The following is a 23,403-nucleotide window of genomic DNA, read 5'->3' as shown; positions in this document are numbered from 1 at the left end:
TAAGTTCATTTAAATGGATAATCATCGATTTTGGTGACAAGATGCCAAATTTCCAAAATGTACTTTGTGGCAACACCCCATCATGTCAGCTCAGAAGTGAAGAAGACAGACATGAGCATCGCATGAATGTAATTCTAGCTTGTCAATTTCAGAGAGGATGGTCCCCTGACTCTTATCTGGCTGACAGTCTATAGCTCCAGGTTTATTTCTGTTAGGAGAATAAAGTCTGGGCTTTGTGGGTGAGCAATCAGCAGCGATCCTCCGAAGAGACGACGGGCGCTGTGTTCCCCGAAGCTCGCGAACGTCTTTAAGAACAAATTGTCATTCGGACCCCGCCGCTGCTGCCACCGCCGCAGACCTCTGTCTGCAGAAGATGAACAGCACAACGGAAGACCCTCCCTGCCGTTTTGCTGTCGTTTGTATTGTTTCAATCACAGATCCAACGAGAATTCCCTTGCTTTCATTCCTTTGCAATATCGCTGGGATTCCCCCTGTCTGCCAACGAGGCTGAAGTTGATGGACGTTTCCAGAACGGGGTGCCCGGCTTTGGACAAAGTGCTGTGGAAACACCAGAGGCTCGTTGGGAAACGTGGAGCTCACGTGCAGGGATTGGCAGCCTTGTGCCTCTCACGTGTGTCTCTGTCTGAAGACACACGTCGTCTTTGAGGGAAGGGCCCAGACTGTGCACCGATTAGCGTCTTATGCAGTAAGCTTCTTGGAACTAGTGTGATGCAGAAAGAGCAGGGGGTTTGAACCTTGGCTCCCTCCTGGACTTAACCTCTCCGAGCCTCAGTTTCCCCATCTGTAAAACTAGGGTAGTACAAGTTCACAGTTCTTATCTGTAACCCTTGGATCAGATGTGTTTTAGAATAAAAAATTTTTCAAATTTTAGAAAAAGAATGCTGTGCAAATAGCATGCATTACCTAATACCCCAGTAGGGTGTGGGGGCTGTACCCCATAAGAAAACACATTAGTATTTCTGCAGGAAAATGTATGAGCATTCACAGTAAGTAGGATAAATAAAGACGGTAACTAGTTTCATGTTAGTTAATGTCAGGTTTTGCTGCCAAGTGAGCTTGCTGCAAATCTATGAAAAAATTTTGGTCTTTAGGGTTTTGTAGATTTCAAAACTGCGAATAAGGAGATGTGGCACTGTATTATATCCAAGGCCGCTGCTAGGTCTCGGGCTTTTGTGAAAATTAGAAAAACACACTTTCGGGTGGTCACAGCCCCTGTGCTTATAACTCGGCAAGCAGGGTAAGAAAAATGCATCCCTTCCTTCAGGGTAAATGTCAAATGTTGGTCCCATCCTCAGCCAGGCACCTTTGTGCAGTGCACAACCTGTACAACCAGACACAGTGGCTCTGCTCATACTCATGTCTCAGGGTTGCTGGAAGAATAAGTAATAATGTAAGATGACCCCACTTCCCCAAAGCTACAGACTGTCTCTTATACTCTAGACCAACATTCTCAAATGTGCATGTGCATATGACTCACTCGGCTTCTTAAAGTGCAGGAGGGCTGGTTTGGGGCCTGAAACACTGCATTTCTAGCGAGCTCCCAAGTAATCTCCTTGCTGCTGGTCCACGAACCACACTTTGAGTTGTGAGGTTTTGACCCGCTTATCCATCTTCCTCTGGATGTCCCAGGTGAACTTAATCCAGCATGTCCCATCCTGAAGTCATGGCCTTCCCGGACACCTGCTCCTCATTATCTGACCTCCATGAATGGCCCCAGTCTCCTGCGACTGTTTCCCAAGCTGGGAACACGCCAATCCTCTTTGCCTCCTCATCTTCCTCTTCCTCATCTGCACATCCATTCAGTTACTAAAAGCCACAGACCCTACCCCCTTAATATTTCTCCCATTCAGGGTTTCCCAACGCTGGCATTTTTGAGCTGGACAATTCTTTGCTTGGCAGTCTGTCCACCGGGGGCGCAAAATCACCCCAGGTTGATAACCACTATGCAAACCCCTCACCTCCTCCCAGGTTCTCCAGCTGCTGACTAGGATTGCTTGTTCCCCAGGGATAGTGTGCCGTTTCATCTTCATGGATTTGACTATCCTATAACTATATGTTAACATTTCTGTATCCTCCACTTGGTTGTGAGTCCTAAGACTTGCCATCTTCTTGGCATCCTGCTCAGGGTCTGACGTAGGCAGATCCTTAGCACATGTTTGAGTGAATGAATGGGTCCCCTCACAGCCACAGGTTCCTAGAAGTGGGGGAAGCTCCGGACTCGGCTTATAGGAGCTCTGCCCCAGGGCTACAGGAGAACCTGCGTGGGGAGCCTGAGCACGCAGCAGCTGTGAGGACCTGAAGCCTGATGGAATCCATAGCTGTTTCTGCCCCAAGATGCCCTCACTTGCCCTCAGCCTTTCTGTCTTCACCTGTTCTTGTCTGGCTTCTCTACACTGCCTGGAAAGGTCGTTCATCCCACGGCTGCTCACCCCAGGCTGCACTGGGCACCGTTGATTGCTATGTGAGCAGCCTCTTGAACCCAACAGCTTCATCCTCCATAGCTGCCCTTGAGACTTGATTTGGGGCTTATATTTGAAACCCAGGTTGGCTTGTTCTGTCCAGACGTCAGAATACTCATGGCTTATGCATTCCATTTGGTAGATTCATGGCCTCCTCTGAAACCCCTAGCTTGAATTTCCCTTTTGCCATCTGGCTTTTACTTGAAATCTAAGTTCTAAATAGTTTCTCCAGATTTTTTGATAATCAGTCCAGCTGTTTTTGCAAGATACTGTAATAGACAACTGTGAGATAATAGAAGATATACATATTGGTCTCTGTCCCGGTTCCTGGCACAGAGCTCCTAAAACCCTTGGAATTCTCTAAGTGATCAGAGCACTGGGAGCATCTTTGGTTCTAATATTTGGTCTTTGTCCTTGGTTCCTGGCACAGAGTTCCTCAATCCCTTGGAATTTCCTGAGTGATAGCTATGTCTTTTGTTCTAAGGAGGTGACTCTTGGTGGGATCCTGGATGGGGGCTGTCACCAGGAAGACCAAGCCATGATTAGAAGTTTGGAATGTTCAACCCCATCACCCATTCTCTAGAGAAGGGAAAGGGACTGGAAACGGAGCTAATGTTCGATCATGTCTACATGCTGAAGCCTCCATAAAAATTCCACAAGTATGGAATTTAGACGGTTTCCAGGTTGGTGAACAGGTGGAGGGGCTGGGAGAGTGGCTCCTGGAGAGGGCATGGACGCTCCGTGCCCCTTCCAGCATGCCTTGCCCTGCGTATCTCTTCCATCTGGATGTTCATCTGTATCCTTTATCGCATCCTTTTATAATAAACTGGTAAACAGTGAGGAAACTGGTTTCCTGAGTCCTGTGAGCCACTCTAGCAAATAATCAAACCTGAGGAGGGGTTGTGGGAACATCTGATTTATGGCCAATCGGTCAGAAGCACAGGTGACAACTTGGACTTGCGATTGGCACCTGAAGTGGCAGGCAGGCAGTCTTGTAGGACTGAGCCCTTCGCCTGTGGGATCTGACACTATCTCCAGGTAGATGGTGTCAGAATTGAGTTAAATGGAAGGACACCCTGCTGGTCTCAGAGAACTGCTTGTTGTCGGGACCCCCCCCCCCAATCTGGTGTCAGAAGTGTTGAGTGTGATGCTGTGCGAGTAAAGGAGACACACAGGAGGAGAACTGAGTTGTTCCTATCTCGACAACACAGGCAGAAACTTTATTGGACATATCCTCTAGTTTTTAGTCTGGACTTTACCCTTTTACTCTTCTAGCTCTTTGGTTTTATCCTCTCTTAGTGTCTTTCAGTTGTGTTTAATCAGTTTTTGCCACTTTGGCTGCAGTTTTACTCTCTCTCCACGTCTGTCAGTAGCACCATCACCCCCCAGGTTAGCCTTCTGGTCTCCTCCCATCTCCGCCCACCGGTGATGCCGAGTCCAACGGGCCAGAGAGTCAACCAGGTCTGAGTTTGAATCCTGGCTCTGCCCCTTAGTAGATGAGTAATTTGGGGCAAATTATTTAACTATTCTAATCTTCTGCTTCCTTGCCTGTAAAAAGGATACAAGTAGCTGCCTTGTTGGTTGCTGCGAAGATTAAATGGAGAGCATTGAACACATTAGAGAGAAAATGATAAATTATATGAATTAATCACAGTTAGTCACTTTTATGGTCAACTTGCTTTATGAAACTATATACTTTTGGAAAAGACTACATTAAAAGCAAACATTTCCAAGCCTCTTACAGTTGAGTTTGTGCTCACGGTGCACAGAAGCTCGGTGTACAGGCACCAATCTTACAGTCAGAGGTCTTTCTTCTTCCATTTCTTCTTTAGGCATTTTCCCTTCATCCTGTGGCCAGTTTGGTGCCAGGCACAAAGTTGTTTCTGGCTTAATCCGTCAGGCAAAGGTCCAAGGCTGGACACAGCCAAAAGAATTCTCCTTCCCTAGCTGCCGGCTTGTCCAAACCAACGTGAAATCAAAGCCCTTGCTATTCTCGCATAATGAGACACTCTATTATTTTTAAAAACAAACATTGAGAAATAAAGAGCAGATTAATACAGAGACTGTTTTTCATTCCAGTCTCTTGTATTTGAGATGAATGGCTTCTGTAGGAATTTGGAGCCTGTGTTCCCTTCGCAGACCAGTTGGAAAGAGGAGTGTAAGCTTTGGTTCCCATCTTGAATCTGGCTGTGAGCTCTTTCTTTCCTGCTTCAGCTTCTACCTTTTCCTTTTTCTTTGTCCTTCTTTCTGTTCTTCCATCTTAATCTTGTTCTAATGCTGTTCCCTTAACTACCCTCTGGAAGTGGTTTTGACGTCTATGGTCCCGTCTAATTGCTAATTGACCTTTTTGGCGTAGGGCAAGGTGAGCTCCAGAGGAGGATTTGGGGAGATCATTAGAGGATGTCAAACCTGGAAGGGCTCGGAGGGCATCGAATTTAGTGGTTCTTAAACTGTGTTCCTTAGAACCCTAGGGGTCCATGGAGGTCCCAGGGAAAAGAGGCTTGGCTGGGCCTCCACCTATTAAATCACAGCCTCTCTGCTTAATCTGTTTTACGTATGAGTTCAACATACAAAACATTTTAAAGAGGCTCATTTAGGAAAAAAAATGAAAACCACACATAGAGCTCAATTCTTTCATTTTATGGTTGAGGGAACTGAGGCCCAAACAGTGAGTGATCACCTCTAGGTTACAAACAGCTCCTTGGTGGATGAACTGGGGCTACTGGCCCCGAGGATTCTTATTGATCTCAACTTTGGCTTAATTCAGATGTCGCTGTTTCCCGTTTTTCAAAGAGGCAAAGACTGAGGCAGTATGTTTGTGCACAGTTCTCAGCCAGCCACGTGCTTGGAATCAGCAGGCTGTTTCCATTGTGACTGTTCTATCTATGAATTATGATGGGTGGACAAGGCTGGCTCCAGGAGAGGATTTTGGAATGGGGATGAGGTTGTTTGTTTCTCATGTCAATCTTGCTAGAATGTCCCTTGTTAGTTTTATACTGGAAATGACCATTACCCCAGACCCAAGATGTCTGATAAACTCTATGGCGAATGCAGACCAGACCAGGCTGTTACTTCTTGTAAGTCATCCCAGGACCCAGGAGCCCATGGCCACTGGCCACCATGGGCTGTGTAAAGCTCAGAATTGCACCCCAGGGGAGATTTCCCCAGAGTTCCGTTCACCAAGCCCTCAAGATTCTGCCCTCTTGCTTCATGCCTTGGATGCATTCTCGGCCAACGGTTCCTGGTCTTTTTGGATATTGTGACTTTTTAGAAAATGTCTGAAATGACTTTGGGGGCTGACATGGAATTGCCAATATTTTACTCATTTTCTACTATCAACATGATACTATCATCAAAATTATTCAAACACCCAACATACAGAAAAGACGTAACTTGAGAAAAGAGAGTTCTTCCCAAGAAAGGACGCTCTGGCATCATATACAAACATGATTCTCCCCGGTGCTATTTTTGTTCACTTGGTGCTGGGTCAGTAATGCCCTCACCCTGGCCTGGCCCTGGCCATGTTCTAGGCCACAGGCTCTTCGGTTTCTGTAGCTTCTGCAGTGTCACAGAGAGAGCATCTGTGGCACCACCAGAAATACTCACTAGCTGACAAGAGGGCAATTCACTCTTACTCTAAGGCGAGTAAACTAAGACTGGGGAAATCCTCCTCCAGTTTTGCTTCTCACTGACATTTACCGTGTCCCCAGTGAGACGGGGACAGGCCATGACAAAGTTATATCCACTCACCACATTAAAAAGGAAGTGCATTTTCCATTAATTTAAGACTACTAAGCTCCATGGTCTGGACACTTCCTAACCAGATGGGGCCAGAGCAAGGACAGTGACGACACCAGGAATGGGTGGGAGCCAGGCCACTGGTGGTGAGAACCAGCTGGTGAGTGGACATATTATAAACCATATCTGGCATGGTTGAAAATGAAATATATTTTCTAATCCAATATTCTCATGTTAAAATGTTTAGATAATACATTTAAAGAAATTAGGATACAATAAAATAAACAACTTTGGATATTTCTTCTTTGGCAAAGTATAAATAAATAAATCATTTTTACCAATAAAGCTAAAAAATGTCCATCAGTGGAGCTGAAAGAAGCTATATGGGGCATTGGGAAAGGAACGGTTTGGAATCGGAAAGCTGGAGCTTGAAGGACAAGCCTGGAACTTCTAGACTGTGGATAGACATTGAGAGAAGGGTTATTTAGTGCCATGAGCATGGGGTTCTGAAGGCACATCAATCCGGGTTTGGATACTGGCTCTGTCACCAAAGCCGTTTAACCTTTCAGAGCCTCTGTTTCCTGATTTTTCACATGGGTGGTAGGCCTCCAGGATTATGGTGAGCCTTCTAATGCATCACTCTACAAAGAGTTTACAGACAAAACAGGAATGAAGAAAGCTTCCATTCATCCACGAAACAGAAAGAGTTCAGGCCTATAGCGGTCTTCCCCATGGCCAAGACTGCCAATGGGGTCTGCGTCTCCATCTTTCCCTCTCCATCCTTTGATACACACGAGCAGGGCCCCCCACGTGCTAAGAAACACGGCCCCCGCCCCCGTCCCCGTCCCTACAGTCTTTTGTTAATGAGCCATGAACAAACGATACACAGAGAGAAGCTTCTTTTTTTCTTCAATTTAATTGAAGTTACTTAGAAAAATAATCAGGCTTGAATGGCTTTTCCTGGAGGAAGGTTCATGAACATTTCACGCTTTTGTTGGCAATGTGGAATTCAGCTTTCTTGAACGGTACAGTAAGATACAGGGAGAGTTTTCGACGACAAGCCCTCTGCTGCATACAAATATGTAAAAAAAGAAAATCACACTCCACCAAGATGTTAAATTATATGTCCATATGCCTTACTGAGCACGCTTACAAGAAAACAGTACGGGCAGCCCCTTCTGTACCAGACAAAGAGTAACGGACCGAAATTCTCCCGCCAATGGCCAAGAGTCAAGCTGTCTGTAGAAGGTCTATTGCCTGTTCAGAGGGGGCAGTTGGTTGAGATGGGAAAAGGCTGGAGGAAAGGCTGGTTGTGGCAGCTTGGGGCAGCGATCGGGTCAGTCCTGCTGACATAAGGGTGGGCAAGGAAGGGGTTCTGGTCACCACGATTGCACAGAGTGGGGCGGCTTAGATTGCGTGTGTGTGTCAGGGAGGATGGGGCTGAGAGAGATGCTCTGAGCACCGCCCACCGGGAACAGAGTCCCTCGGCGTCTTGCCAGGTTACAGCAGGGACTTCTGTAGTCAGTACCTCAGCACTGGTCCAGACCCCACCAGCTAAGTGTGCTAGGGACTTGCTTCTGTTCTGGGAACTTTCCACCAGCAGGGACTAGATCTCTGTGCTTCCACGCCTTTGTCACCAGGAGGACTGGTCCAACTGAAGTTTCCAGCGCCCTCCTGTAGCATCCAGATCCTGAACAAGCAGGAGGGTGAAGTCCACCTGGTGAACAGGTAGGAAGGAAGGTCCCCCTGAGACACGGTGGGTCAGCAAACTGCCCTTCTTCCCAGACCGGCTGGGAGGGCAGAGGGGACTCTGGAGAAGCTGCAGGAATTCAAACCCTGTGGTTAATATTCTAGTTTTCCAACCAAAGGGATAGGTGAAGCAGGAGTGTCCTTGTAAATACCACCCTCACTGTACCTGGTTTTGAAAACACAGCAGCACCTTTGAAAAGCGGCTGGGAGATGGGACACCTGCCTTTACTTTTCTCCAGCTGAGCATGCAATAGGAAGCGTTTTCAAAGAGTTTCCTTTAACAAAAAGCAAAAACACAAACATTTGTTGTCCAGGCACATTTTCACCCGTGGATTCTTTTTAACCAAGGACACAGAATACTTTCTACATTCTGCAAAACAGTTGAATCAATTTTTTTTAAAGAAGTTTTTATGCCATCAGAAAATAAAATGTGAACACAAAACAAGACACGAGGAGAAAGAGTGCCTCGTTGCAGACCCAGGTGGATGTGTTGTCCCCAAAGGACAATCTTTCTCACTTGAGAGAGAAGACAGACAAGAGAAGGCGATCTGCACACGGCACCGAGCCAGCTCGCACAACCGATCAAAGATGGAGGCGGAAACGCAAAACTCAAGACATCTACGTGAATTTCCATTTAAAAACCAAAAAACGCACAGAGTGAGCAGTTCCAGACTGTGGCACTGAAGAAGCACTCATCGAGGGCTGGGCTCCCTCTGCTCACATTGAGCAACCTAAGGCTTGAGGATTGGGGGGGGACCACTCTGTAGTCAGTACCTCAGCACTGGTCCAGACCCCACCAGCTAAGTGTGCTAGGGACTTGCTTCTGTTCTGGGAACTTTCCACCAGCAGGGACTAGATCTCTGTGCTTCCACGCCTTTGTCACCAGGAGGACTGGTCCAACTGAAGTTTCCAGCGCCCTCCTGTAGCATCCAGATCCTGAACAAGCAGGAGGGTGAAGTCCACTCTGTGGCCTTGTGCCCACCCCTCCCTTCCTTGCTTCTGTCCACACCACCCGAGACTTTCCTCCACTCCCTTCGGGAGGGGTGGAATCATTGCCTGTGCTAGTATCCAGGATTAGACCCATTGCACTTAAGCAAAAGTCGAATTCATTTGATAAAGTACCTCTGTTTCTATAAACCAGATGGAGACTGTGGTGCTGTTTTGACTGCTTTTTGGAGGAGGGGGTTGGGGAAATAGTTTTTATCCTTGAAGACCTCAGATGTGGCAAATCAACTAAACCCAAATAGATGCTGTGGAACCCTAGCTCTGTGAGATGATCTGCAAAATAGAGTATCCTGCTCACGTAGTTTGGGAAACGCTACTGACTCGATGCTCTTGGGGATTCACAATGCACGGCATGCATTCAAGGCTCTGAAAAGTCCTGCAGATAGGAAACTGACTTCATTTTGCTAAGGATATTGGACCACAAAACCCTTATTTTGCATCACATCCATGCGGCATCCCCTAGAACCTGTGTTCTGTGGAGCGCGTATTAGGGAATGCTGGACAACCTGTTTCATTAGCAGAAGCCCCATTTCCGAGGACAGTGGCCCCTGTGGAAATAGGGTCCAGACTCTCAATTCCAGGGACAGCCAAGGTCTGTCATTCTCCTTGGTAAAACACATTGCCTAAATCTCTATCCATCAAAGGTACAGTTGCCGTGCCCTTCACAAAGGGGACAGGGCTTGGAAGAAGTGACACAACATTTTAGAAGTGGCTGAAACCACCCTCTCCAGTGCACACCTCACTCACATTCAATAAAAGCATTTCCTCGGTGTGATGTGGCAGCTGCTGCCCACTCAGCTGGCTGGGACTTTTACAATACAATTTTAATAGCTTCTGTGAATAAATTATTCATTTTTTCGTTTGTTGAGAGTATTCTTCTCACCCCTTTTGCTATATATTGCATGAAAAACAAAACAAAAAGAAAAACTTACCCACACCCCACCCCACCCCCTATTATTAGAACTATTATTATTATATACAGTATCTGCTACCAATTCATTCACTAGCTGTAAGAGGGATATGGCTCGAACTTTGCCCGAGGCATCGGAAATGGCTGGACATGAGGAGCATGCGCAGATAGTAATTAGCAAGGAACAGGAAATGGAACGTTTCTAGCCTCCCGGGGGAAAGGGGCACAGACTAGGACCACGGAAGACTGTCCTTGCTGCTCATGCGTGGGGAGGGATCTGCATGAGCCTTTGTGTACTGAGAGTCCTCCTCTGACCTTCGCGAGGGGTAGAAAGGCCAGACGGTTGCAAATCCCCGAATGTAGGCGTTCTGCCCCAGCATCTCACTCTGGGACGTGGCAAGGAGTAAAAACAACACTTCCACATGGAGACGTGGATGCTGCGCTGGAGGTGACAGGAGGAGGCACTGGGAAAACGTGGCCAAGTTCCCTTTCCCTCACCCAAGCAGACACGCTAATCAACCACAGCACTCTTCTGCGAGGCGCCTGGCAAACCTGTTGCGGGGTGGGGCGCTTAAAGGCAGACATGACCAATGAACTGGAGTGGGCACGGGATAGGAGTATTTTTGTCATCTCTTGGGTTGGGCAATGAGCTTGGATTAGTGACCAAGTGGCATGCTCCAAGCATGCGGTTTTCAAATTTGGGCCACAGAAACATGCAAATCTGGAGGGGTCACGGACCTTCTGGGGTGGTTCATAACAGTCCAAACCTCATGGTAAGTCCATGAATATCAGGGGTTTGCTAACTGTCGAGCTGGATACTCTGTCGGTGTAAAGCTTCTTGAGGGCCGAGACTATTGGTTTTGTTCAATGCTCTATCCGCAGGGCCTAGAAGTAGGCCTAGCACATAGTAGTTGCTCAATAAATATGTGTTGGATATAAAGCAATAGCCACTTCACCTTCATCACAACTGGCACTGCCAGTTAAAAATTTCTGTAGAAAAGCCTATTCTATCAGACTACTAATTCTTGTGGGGGGAAAAAAAGGCTATAATCAACTCTCTTCTTGGGTAAAAAAAAAAATCACATTTCTTTAGTGCGAGGGACTTTTGAGTTGATTGAAATTGGTTTGGAATTCGTCCCTTGCCAAGGTGCTCTTTCTATTTATTTCTAGAGAATTTCAAGCCTGGTGGCATCAATAGCCATCACGTGGCTGTTTTCATGTGGTGACTCTAGGAGCGATTAGTAAAGAGAACATTCAATGCCCCCAAATGAACTGTCGCAAGCACAGAACAAAACACAGATTTCTCCTGCAAAGACATGAGAATCTCGCTGAAATCTATACAGAGACCATGTTTAAATAACTATAAATAACATTAATTAGAATTTGTGGGATGCACAATTCATGGAATTCACCAGAACACAAGGAAACCTTTGAGACAGTGTTGCAGTATTCACGTCTATTCCCCTGCAGAGACAGCCGTCCTTCCTGACTCAGGATTTTAAATAATTCCCCCTATGCTGCTCGCAGCATCATCCTCAAAGAAATATTAATTTACAAAATAACCCAATATCCATATAATTCTTTTCGACAAATAAAAATCTTAAATTAAAAAGCATGATTCTCTCTCCCTCTCCCCACTCCCCCCTCCCCACCCCTCCCTTTATTCCAATTTCAGGTAGCTCGGCACTGAGTAATTGAACATTAAAAAATCGAGTTTGTACACTTCGTACAGCTGCGTTTGGTGCTCCGAGCTGATGTTCTGGAAGAACTCTGTGGTCATTTCGTCAGTAGTTCTCGTAGACTTGGCGTAGGTGGGGAACTTCAGGTAGCTGCCCACGCCCGCCAGCTGCAGGACGTAATTGGAGTCCTCCTCCAGCGTCTCGTACTTGCCCACGAGGTCGTAGTGGATGTGGCACGGGTGGCAGAGGGAGTAGACGGTTTGCCAGTGTTCGTTGAAGGGCTCCTCGCGCTGCGTGTGCGGGTCGATGAGATAGGCCACGAACTCCTCGAACTTGACGTCGTCGCCCTTGCGCAGCGCCTCCTGGGTGGCGTTCTTGCGCTGGCGCTTGATGATCTTGGTGCCGTAGCGCTTGTGGAAGGAGGTGTTGTACTTCTGGGTGAACTTGTTGCGGTAGGCGGACACCAGCCTCTCGAAGGGCTCCCGGACAAACAGGAACTTCATGTAGCTTTTCAAGCGGTGGTTGATCTCTGGGATGCTGTACTGGTTCAGGGTCTTGAGATTGGCCGAGACGTGCGCCTCGTTGGCCGGGATCTCCATGGGGTCGCTGTACTTGCCCCGCCCCGTCAGGACCATCATGAGCCGCTTCCAGTTGGTGCAGGCCACCTTGGGCACGTAGCAGTAGATGAGCTCGTGGTCCTCGTCCACCACCAGGTGCTTCAGGTCGTTGGGGGTCAGCACCCGCCGCTTGCGGCTCACGGCGCTGTTGGCGCGGCACGTGTCTGTGACCTGGTCCCGCCGCGTCTGGTGCAGGACGGCGGTGCTCGAGAGCTCCAGCTGCAGAGGAGACACAAGAGGAATAAGAACTCAGTCCCTGTGTGGGATATTTCCACTTGGCCGCATCCACAACCATGATGGCCAGGGTAGCTAAATGACCACCTCAACGGCCTGTCTCCATTTCTAATTCTCCACCAGCCGTCTCAACGATTTCTGTTCTTTGTTCACCAGGACTGCCTTTGTAGAGGAATGGAATGGTCAACTCTATCACTTATCCATCACCCTCGACGTGCCTGGCATTTTACTAGAGCTTCATATATACGGTTTTTCTTTTCTCCATACAACAAACTTGAACCGTTGGTGATTTATTTGACAATATCAAGTACCCACCACTGTGCCAGGTCACATGCTGGCAGGCACTGCGGGGGAAGTCATAAAACAGTACAAGGAGGTAACTGCCCTTATGGAGTTTACAGTCTATCTGGGGAGAAAGAGGGAACCGAGGCTCAGAGAGGTTAAGTCACTAGCTTGAGATCACACAGTAGGTAAGAGACAGAGTCAGTATTCTAACTCACATCTGCCTGGCAACCAGAGCTGCCTACTGTCTACTCTACCTGATGTCCAGGACTCCCATCTTCTTGAACGAAGCAGGAAGACAGCATGGAGGGCTGGCAGTGATGGATCTGTTTTAAAGCAATGGGATCCAGTCTTTCTATAAGCCTATCATTGTGGACATCTGTTGCTTTTTGCTTCCTCTGGGAACCCATTCTCCATTCTCAGTTCCCTTTCCTCTCAGGCTGCTGAGCTGTGAGAATGGCAGCCCGGAGCTTGGGCACAGGGAGGAGGGCCACTATGCAGGGGGAGCCAGACTGGGAATGAAGGGCACAGAGGAAAGATGAGCAGACAGAAGGATGTGTTCCCAGTGACATCATCTGAATAGCTGGGGCCATACGTTGTTGAAACCAGACCCCCGAATCCTGGGCTTTTGTTACATTAGTTAACATATTTGCTTTGGTGCATAAGGCTGGTTGAGCCTGGACTGTATCATTTGCAAGCTTTGAACTCTTCCCCTCCGCCATATTTATCCCTTGATCCATCCATTCAAACATGTGTCCAGACCTCACAATGTACTGGGCACTCTGCTCAGCACCAGTGTGGGGTATAACATTTTCCTAAAGGGCTCACAGTCTAGAAGGCACCAGGACGGCGAGCTGGCAGCCTCAATAGAGGACACAGGTAAGATGTCTGTGCTCCTCTGAATTCTAGGAGCAAAAGTTTCTCCCCAAAGACCATTCACTCCCAGTGTGAACCGGTTCTCACAGTCTGCCTCGGAGAGGAAACACAAGACCAACTGACCTGGTGTGCCGCCATCTTGGTCTCCAACGCCCAGGGTCTCAGAGACTTTTATAGAGTGGAGGCACCCTATTGTTGTTGGGCTAATGTCATACCTCCATCTACCCTCCTGAATGTGCAGTGTGACTCTTCTTTTAAGTATAAAGGAAATTAATATTAATCGCAGTTAAAGTTATAGAGAAACTGGGGTGCCAGGGCTATGGAACAGCCACTCTAGGGCTGTGGATGACATAGTGTCCTGGTTGCCTCCCTGCCCTGAGCATGGAGTCTCCAACCACAAACTCATCTTTTGAAGTCCTTCACAGTCCAGCACGAATCTACTTTCCCAGCCTCATTCCCACTCGGCCCACTGTGGAACTGAAGGGAGCTCCAGAGAAACCAGTGATTCGCTCTCTTCCCTTTGGGCCCAACCTGTCCCACTGGGACTCTTCCCTCTCCATTTTTCATGGTACAAATTTGACAATCCTTCAAGGCCCAACGCACTTCCTGTCACATACGTGGAAGAATCGTTCCCGCCTCTGAACACCCACAGCATTGAGCATCCTTTATAGCACAACTCCACAGTCTACTTCATGCTTGGTTTTCTCAAGCCTGGTGGCCATTTGCTTCACAGGGACTCAGAGCCCCAGAGCCACTGCCGTTTGCAGCCCAGGCTGTGGGTGGCCTTGAGTCTTGAGAATGCAGAGGGATCAATGAAACCCTCAACCGCCTGGACAGCCCAGTCAGTAGAGCCAAGGGCCTGGGGTGACCCAAGATGCTGGCCCTGCATTTCCAACTCTGAACCACAATCTGTACAATTCCTCCTGAAATGTGTGCAGGGCAGCTGGGATGGGCCTCAATTGGGAATACTTACGATGCGTTTACTGGGGACCTGAAAGATGTCCTCGTGGCAACCAGAGAGAAGTCACTACACCCTGCATTACAGTTCTGTGTCTGCCTCCTCTCATGGTCCCCAAGACGACATGGATGGTGATGATGGTAACAGAGACCAGCTGACAGTATGAGACAAAGCAAGGCAGCAGGAGGAGGTACTCTGTGGAAAGCACCTTCATAGGTTATTTAGATAGACGGTCCCTCATCTTCCCAGCAATTCTCTGAACTAGATGCGATCACCACTGGAAATTTCCACATTCCAGGGAAGGAAGCAACCAGGACAGAGCGCTGATGCTTTGAGAATTCCATGTGTGAACAGCAAGGAGATCCTCTCACTACATTAGCCTCATGAACAACTGGCGAAAATCTCGAAGGAGTCGTTAGTGCCCTCCTGACGTCCCTTCGTCTTTGCAATCCTGCACTGTCATTCTTCCCATCAAGAAGTCGAGTCTATTTCTCCAGCCCTTGCTTGACTCTAGCTAGTTGTGACTTGATCTGACTAGTAGAATGTGGTGGAAGCGGTGATGAGCAAGTTCTGGAGCTATTATGAAGACTCGTAGTTCCCACCCTGTGCTCTCTTGGAAGGCTGCCCTGCTTTCCTACCACACAGGCATAAGTGTTCTCCCTGTCGAACCTAAGTACCACCAGTGTGTACTTTGTCTTCCTACGGCTGTATCTCCAGTACCTACAGAAGTGCCAGTCACATAGTAGATGTTCAATAAATATTTGTTGAGTGAATGAATGAATCAGTTAACAATCTCTTTAAGGAAACTTGGTATGAAAGTAGGAAGGCCCCTCAGTAACTAACAAAACTTCCCAATTGTTCATAGATGCCCGAATATTCTTTAACAAGAGTTGTACTGGGATGAATAGTATCCCCCCAAAATTCATGTCCACCTGTAACCTCAGAATGTGACCTTATTTGGAAATAGGACTTTTGCAGATGCAATTAGTTAAGCTGAGGTCCTACTGGATTAGGGGGGGCCAAATCCAATGGCAGTGTCCTTTTAAGGAAAGAAAGCAGAGACGCAGAGATACAGCCCAGGAAAGAATATGGCAGCCAAGCCTTCAGTCAACAACTTTGAGCAAATTGATATAAAATATAAATGTGTAAGAGAAGGTAACATTACATATGAGAATATTTTTACATAGAAAGAACAAGGCAAGGGTATTAGAGCACTAGTGAGGAGAACGTGGATTAGATTTGAAATCAGAAGACCCAGGCTTGATCTTGGGCAAGACCTTTAGCTTCCAAGCCTCAGTTCTCTTATTAGCAAAATGAGATGGGACCGCCCACGGCAGGGGAGTTGACTGAATCAAATCGGGTATGGTTTAGCACTGAGAAGGTAAGATGAGTCCAGTTGAGAACTGGGACAAAGGATGGTACACAGTAGGCAGTTAATATATATGCATTCTTTTATGAAAGAAAAAAAAAATCTACAAAAGAAGGCCAGGAATGTCAAAGACAAATTTCACCAGCTCATTTTGTTGCAAGCTAGCTCTAAGTCATGGAATTCGGTTAACATTTATTTTGAGTAGGAAAACTCTGACTTTTGCATTTTCTAACTTCTTAACAGATGTAATTATGACCTTAAGGAGAACATTCATGCCACTTAACAACAACAACAAAAAAACCAACAAAACTATCCGGGACCAGGAAGGAAAAGGGCCCATCAATTTCACCCATTCGAATCGCTATCGGAGAGTTTTGAAGGGAATAAATTACTAAATGAGCAGAGAAACAAGGGAATCTCCTGTTTTTTTCCCCCAGCTCTTTTCAGTTGGAGACAATTTTCTAGCCATCTGAATCCCCAGGGAGGCAGCATGTCAGTTAATATCGCATTCAGGACCGCAAAGCCATGAGAAATGGAAATGATACCACCGTGACATTTTATGTCCAATTGCAAAGACAGAAAATAACTCGGTGGGGCTTTGAAATGTGGTATTTGAGGTTTCTTTTTCTTCCATTTCCTTTTTCTCCATGGCAGTTTGGGTGGCAAATGGCGCACCTGCCGTAATGAGGCACGCCCAATTTCCCTCAGGAGGGCTTTGGGGCAAAGGTCAAGAGAACAAGCATACTCTCAATTCTGAGACATCGCTAGGCCCATTCTCAGAGGAGGAAATTCACCTGGGCCTCTGGTGTTGAATGTTTTAACAAAATATTTTAATTCGTTTTTATTCTAAAATAATTTCAGAGTAGTGTTGATTTAACTTAATAAAAATACGTTACTAAAATTTGTACAAATATAAAACTAGGTATACAACCACAAGACCAAAACAAATGTAAATATTCAAATAAGCAATATTAACCTGGCGGATGACGGTGTTTTACTGGAACTGAAGCCCTGCTTGAAACCGGTGGGGGCCTGCTGTCTCCTCCAGGACAAGCTCTTTGCAGCACGAGCCGCCTGAGGGCTCAGTTTTCCTACTGTTTCTCATTTCCAGTTTCTGTAAAACTCAGCACCCTGTAACATCACCTGACTTTTACTTGGTACAAACTCATCACATATATTTTCTGTCTCTGTCCATTTCTAATTACCCCAAGACTAAAAATAGGAGCTACATGGTGCCACCAAGACCACCAGGGAACACACGAGCCAGGATTGCACACAGTGAGACCAGGTTATCAACGGTAGGCCTGATAGTCCAGTAATGCCTTCACTTTTACAAAAGATTATAACCAAAATGAACATGCAAAATTAATACAATTCTCACACAGAACTCCGGACCCCTGGGAGTGGTATCTGTGGACCCTTGAACCTTGGGTGATGAAACTCAGATTAAGGGGAGCCCTGGACAGGTCAGAGGGAAGAGATGAATTCTTCGCCATCATGGCCAAAATGGGGAGGAGGGGATTTCTGACGACAGCCTGGGCTGTTCCAGAAATCTCCACGTTTTTTTGTTAGGACCAACAGCAAGTTAGAAATTGTGATCAGGTAAACAGCAGTTTCTAACCTTAAAAAAAATGCAAATCTGGTTATGTCACTTCCACATCTGTCCCCAAGCTGGGCTGGCAGTAGCTTTTGTAACGGTCATAACTCTTTGGCAACATAATAATTCCCTGAGTATCAGTTCGGGAATCATCCAAGGGACTTATAGCTACAGGACATCAGGAGGACAAGGGAGTGAAGAGGACCCACTGATGAAGAACAGCTCGCTCCCGTGTCACTGCAAGAGAACATCTTTCCCAACCTTGTTTTATGAATTTTACAAAGCACACAGATTGGTGATCTGATAATGATCTGAGCTGTGTGGTCAATCTCTTTCTTCTTTCACTCCCTTTCTCTCTCCCCCTTCTTTTTTCCTTTCTCAAAGGCATTTGAAGAGATCATAACAAAGGACATATGTGCAGTGTAAAACTGAAATGGGAAGACACAAATATGCCCACCAAGAAAGCTGTGATTAAGAATCTCATTTGGTGGTGAGCTTCCCAGAAGCAAGGACAAAAGGGGAAATATGATAAAATCTCCTTGCTTTTGTTCTCAGAAAGGAGAAGCATGCCTATTGCTTGGGGTGGAAAACGTACAAGATTTTAAGGGACTCAGAAATTTCAGTCAAGGATGGAGATTCTTGGATTCAGTTTGCTCATGCTGGTGTATTCAGAAGGTCGCTTTCTTCAAATGACCGAATACTAATGTTACGATTCACTACACCTAATGTCTACAGAATGTTCCAGCATTTGCAGAACACTTTCACAGACACCGTCTCATTTAAAGAACCCACTGGGACTCCTCCAGAGCCTACTAAAAAAAAGTTTATATTTAGCAGACCAGCCTGTACTTCTAACCACGTCATTTTTTTCTCGACTGGTATTAACGATACTTCCTATTAGTGGTTCTCGACCTTTAGCATGCAGGGAAATCACTTGGACGGCTTGTGAAAACACAGTTTGCTGGGTCCCACCCCGAGTTTCTGACTCAGTAGTTCAGGGTTAGGGCCTGAGAATTTGCATTTCTAGCAAGTTCCCATGCATGTTCATTTGCTAGGGCTGCCATAACAAAATACCACACACTGGGGGGCTTGGGCAGCAGAGATGTATTTTCTCACCATTCTGGAGGTACGGGCAGGCTGGGTTCCTCTGAGGGCTCTCTCCTTGGCTTGCAAGGATGTCGGCCTTCTTGCTGCCTCTTCACGTGATCATGCCTCTGCACACATGCGCCCCTGGTGTCTCTTCCTCCTCTTTATATAAGGACACCAGCCATATTGGATCAGGGCCCACCCTCATGGCCCCGATTTAATTTAAGAACCCCTTTAAAGGTCCTATCTCCAAATATAGTTACATTCTGAGGAACTGGGGGTTGGGACTTCAACATAGGAATTTGGGGGGGGAGGGGCGGTGACACCATTCAGGCCATAACACCAGGTGATGCTGATGCTGCTGGTCCGAGGACCACACTTTGAGAACCACTGAGTCAGACTATGAGGAAATGACTGTAGTCGAACATCTTTGACCAATTCCCAGCTATTCTTAATTAGAGAACACAGAACCAGGTTCACCATCTGCTGCCAGGAGACTCCTAGATGGACCTCCAGCCCCAGCCTCGACTCCCTTCATCTCCCTTTGATCTCCCAGAAGTACAAATTAAGTAAGAGGAGGGCAGATGCTAGGAAACCGTGAACATGGCGACGGGCTCTGGGCTGTGTCCTGCGTTCTCATTTAGATGTCTATTTTTAATTTGGACATTTTAAAAAGGCAGCTATAATTAGTTTAAGTACCAAATTTAGGGACTGTTTGAAAAAGTCTTTAAAACTTTACTACGTTTCATCTTAAAAGGAAGAAAAACTGGTTTCCCTTAAATTAAAACATATTCTGCGGTGTTTACAATTTCTTTCAGACACAAGAACCCAAACGGAAGGAGGAACAGCCGTTCCATTTTTTGGCCTGGGGTGAGGGAGATGCAGAGAAATGGAAACCCAGAGAAAAAGGTAAATTTGGAGGCATCAAGCAACGGGGGGCTTGGAGGACTCTGCCATTAACAGCTGTAGCCTGGGCCCAGCACAGTGTCTCCACTGGGAAATCCTAATACAAAACCCCTGCCAGCCTCTCAGTTGCACTGCCTGTCGATGTGAGAACTGGGGAAAGAGAGGGGAACGTGATGGTCTGATTTGCTGTGAAGCTATTACATTTTTTTCTGGTACGGAAATTCCTAAACTCTCATGAAAAGGGCTAGTCATGAGGAATCCCTGAAGAAGCCACATCCCCGGCAAAAGAGAGGCACACATTCATCCCAGCCACCATTTATTTTGAGCACTTACTATGCACCAGCCACTGTGATTCCTCACGCTCTAGGAGACAGCTATCATTCGTATTCCCAGTTTACAGATAAGGAAATTGAGGCACAGGAAGAAGAAGGAACTCGCTCAAGGTCGGGGAGCTAGGAGCCGGGGCTGAGGTCGGAACCAGGCAGCCTGTGCTCTGAGCCCCTGCACTGTGCAGCCTCTCGCGAGCTGCAGACTCACCTGGGAGTTACTCCCTCCAGGGCAGCGGCTGGGGCCCTGGGTCTCAACCTTGGCAGCTCACTGGGATCAAACACCACTGAAGCCTGGGGCTCGCCCCAGACATCTGATGCAATTGCTCTGGGTGTGGCCAGCTCCCCAGGATTCCAAAGCTGCCTAGGAGGGGACCTCTGCCTTAGAGGCAGCTACAGACTAAGTCCAGCACTGACTGGACTCAAACAGTGACCCGCGTGTGATCTGGGGCAAGATCTATCTTCCTGGTCCTCGGATGTAAGATAAGGGGCTTCCCATTCAGTAGGCCCAGAGGTCCAAGGTCTGGAAGGCCACAGTTCCCAGAGGTCTTTGGGTGCATCCTTAGGGAACAAGTAGGAAGTATGTAATGCTTAAAAACTTTTATGTTTAGACAAGAAAGGACAAAAATACTGAGCCTTTAAAGAAACAATCTGGTCTGAACCTGTTGCAAAACAGGGTTTAGGAAAGAAGTGATTCCTGGTTAACTGACATGAACATCGCCAGGGAAATTGGTTTCTTAGGATTTGAACTTGTCACTAAGGAAACCCCTATTTGATCGCAAGGACTGAATCTGTAGGAGCGTTTCCTATCTTTCCAAAGCAAAAGGTGCAATGGATGGGAAGCATTCTGAGCCCTGGAAATGAGACAGGGGTGCGGGAGTGACCGAGGGCCCGGCGCTGGCCTCTGGACGCAGCCCCCAGTCAGGCTCAGCTGACACGGCCACTGGTGAGCTAAGACTCCGAGGGGCGTTCTAACCCTGGCAGCTTTGTGGGCAGAAACAAGCAAGCAGAAGGTTGTTTCCAGCTAGTGGGTAAGGTGCTTCTTTTGAATGCAGGGTTTACATTTGGTGACCTCGGTGAGGGTCACAAACTTGAATGCCAGCCGGAGCCAGCGGGGAGGCCCTGGGCCACGGAAGGTGGGAGACACCACTTAAATCTCGCTCACGTTGTCATGAGGGAATGAGGACCTGCTCTTTTAAGATGTTTTAATTTCAAGAAGCCAGAAAACCAGATTTTATATGTAATCTCTGCATTCTTAAATGTTAGCTACAATTAAAAAAAATTTTTTTTTTAAATGGTGTGGGCCAGAACATACTCATTTGGGCTGGGTTTTCCTGCAGGCCACCAGCTGGTGCCCTCACTGGGTGTTCGAGGAGAGGAAGGCTAGGACAGAGGTGCCCTCGAGGAGACCCTGGTGCCTCCAGCCCCGCTGCCCTGCTCAGTTAACGGAACCCATAAGCAATGGAGGGGAAAAAAAAAACCCGGTGGAACAGACCAGACTGTGGGAGGTCCAGTGTGCAATTAGGACAGCTCACCAGCAGCAGTAGTTACGAAAAGGAACCACTGGAACTTCGGCTCCTCCCTTCCCTGGTTAGTGCTCACCTCCTTCTAACACTCTCATCACAATTTACTTAGTTTGTGTGTCTCTCCTTTCTAGAATGTAAACTCTGAGAGGGCAGGTAGCTTTCACTTTTTGTTCACTCTGCCTGCCTGGCACAAATTGGACACTCAAAGTTCTGTTGAATGAATGAATGAATGAATGAATGTTTGCATGCATGCATGAATGACTTGGGGATGGCAGGGATTTTAAAGGCCACAAACAGCCGACAAGGCTGCATGGGCTTCCTGGGGCCCACACCTGCAGCCCTCCCCAGCTTCCCACGGAGGGTTTCTGGCACAGAGCCTGCAGCTGCAACGCCGAGAGCTCAGCATCAGCACGAAGGCTGAAGGCCAAGAGACAGGCAGCTGGGGCTCTCCGCGTCGGGTGGAAATGGGCTCTGGGTGGCTGCAACAGCCTTTGATGAGGGGAGAAACTGGCACTTTCCACCCGTCTAGTGAGGCCAGGAACCAGGAGGAGGGCAATCACAGGCGAGGGTGCTGGTGCCAAGGACTGCCCTGGGAGGGCTTGGCATGGGGTGCGTACTGCCAGGCCTCCCTTTCCGCCCGGCCAGGTGCGGCTGGACGGGCCTCATTTCCATCTCAGATCAGCTGTTTGGGCTTCCGGAGGCCCAGGCAGGGTGCGGGAGGGGCGCAGGAATAGGGATGCGGCTGCTGCCAAGCTGGGCCGGCTTCCGATGAATGGTGGCCCGGAACAGGGACAATGGTGGGGAAGCGACACGGCTCCCACACTGCTGGAGAGGCTGGATTTCCCGGGAAATCAGAAGTCAGAGGGCGGGTGGAATGTGCACCTGCTGACTGATGCTTTGGGGCCTGGGAAGTCACTGCTGGCAGGAGCAGGGTGGACGGGTTTCCCTGTGCAGCCTCAGACAGCTCACCCCTCTCCCAGCCAAGGGGGCTGACAGGCCTCACCCAGGGCCTCCGAGAGGGCGAGTATCTTCTGAGGCAGGGGGTTATGACTCCACAGCTTCCTCTGGTCTCCCCCTCCTTGGGCCAACTGGCTTCATTGGTTCTCCTCCTAGACTCACCAGAATGTTCTACTCTTCTTTTGCCCCGATCACTTGGCTCCTCTTAGTTTCCCCATCTATAAAATGGGGACAGTAATAGTGGCCACTTCTCTAGGTTGTTTTGAGGATTCAATGAGAGCCCACACGGAAGGCATTTGGCACGGTCCTGGCACACAGTAGGCAGTCAGTAAACAACAATTGCCTTTATCATTATAAATATTACAGAGCGCTGCTTCCTAAGTGGCCGGCAGTACAGCGAGCATGTTGCTTGGCCTTCCCCCGCCTAGCGGCAGTTCTCAATCGTTAGTGTATTTAAGAATCACAGTGGGTGTTTGGGGAAACGCAGATTCCCAGACACCACCCTGAGAAATTCTGACTCCGTGGGGCTGGCTGTCCTGGGTACCTGCTGTTGGTGGCTGCCCCAGGATGATTCCACGAGGCCAATTCCATGGCTGGTGGTCCTGTGTCCCATTTGGAGAAGTGCTGCTTGAGCATTGCCTTTACATGAGCAGATTCTGCAGGGGACACCAAACACATTTGTCATCTGTGCAAAGCACCTGGCTCACGGCGATTCAATATCACACCGACATGGGAGACTGAAGGAAGTGAGTGGAAGAAAGTTGGATTGGCAGCTGTTAAGCAAATTGGAGGTCTCAGGAGCAATTTTCCAGCTATATAGAGATTAGCGATTAATGTGTATCCACCGACTGCACGGTATGCATGGAATTTCAGAGTAAGTGAACTACGGATTGGGAGGCACCCTAAAAGTTCGATTTGTTTCTTAATTGAATAGCACGTGTCAACAATATTCCATTCCCCTGTGGTTCAAAAGGTACGCGTGAGCCACTCTTCCGGGCTTTCATTTCTGCAGGTCGCGTGTTTCCTGGACAGGGAAGGCCGGTCTTCCACTAAGAGGGGAGGTTGAGCCACCTCTGCACAGGGGGCACCAAAGCCTCCTTCCCACCCA

The 23,403-nt window shown here is 47.8% G+C and overlaps 1 protein-coding gene across 2 annotated transcripts in view; it reads right to left on the bottom strand.

Annotated features, from left to right (window-relative positions):
• Positions 1 to 7,115: 7,115 nt before the first annotated feature.
• Positions 7,116 to 23,403, bottom strand: part of CHST11 (carbohydrate sulfotransferase 11) — a 255,306-nt gene continuing 239,018 nt past the window's right edge. For both annotated transcript variants that reach the window (XM_070507181.1, XM_070507182.1), the window contains exon 3: positions 7,116 to 12,397. In XM_070507181.1, coding sequence (XP_070363282.1) covers positions 11,543 to 12,397 — 855 coding nt within the window. In that variant the 3' untranslated portion in view covers positions 7,116 to 11,542. The remainder of the gene's footprint in view (positions 12,398 to 23,403) is intronic.

The sequence above is a fragment of the Equus asinus genome, chromosome 4, assembly GCF_041296235.1.
Source record: "Equus asinus isolate D_3611 breed Donkey chromosome 4, EquAss-T2T_v2, whole genome shotgun sequence".
NCBI lineage: Eukaryota > Metazoa > Chordata > Mammalia > Perissodactyla > Equidae > Equus > Equus asinus.
The sequence above is the reverse complement of the archived record's forward strand: the minus strand, read 5'-3'. Positions and strand labels throughout refer to the sequence as shown.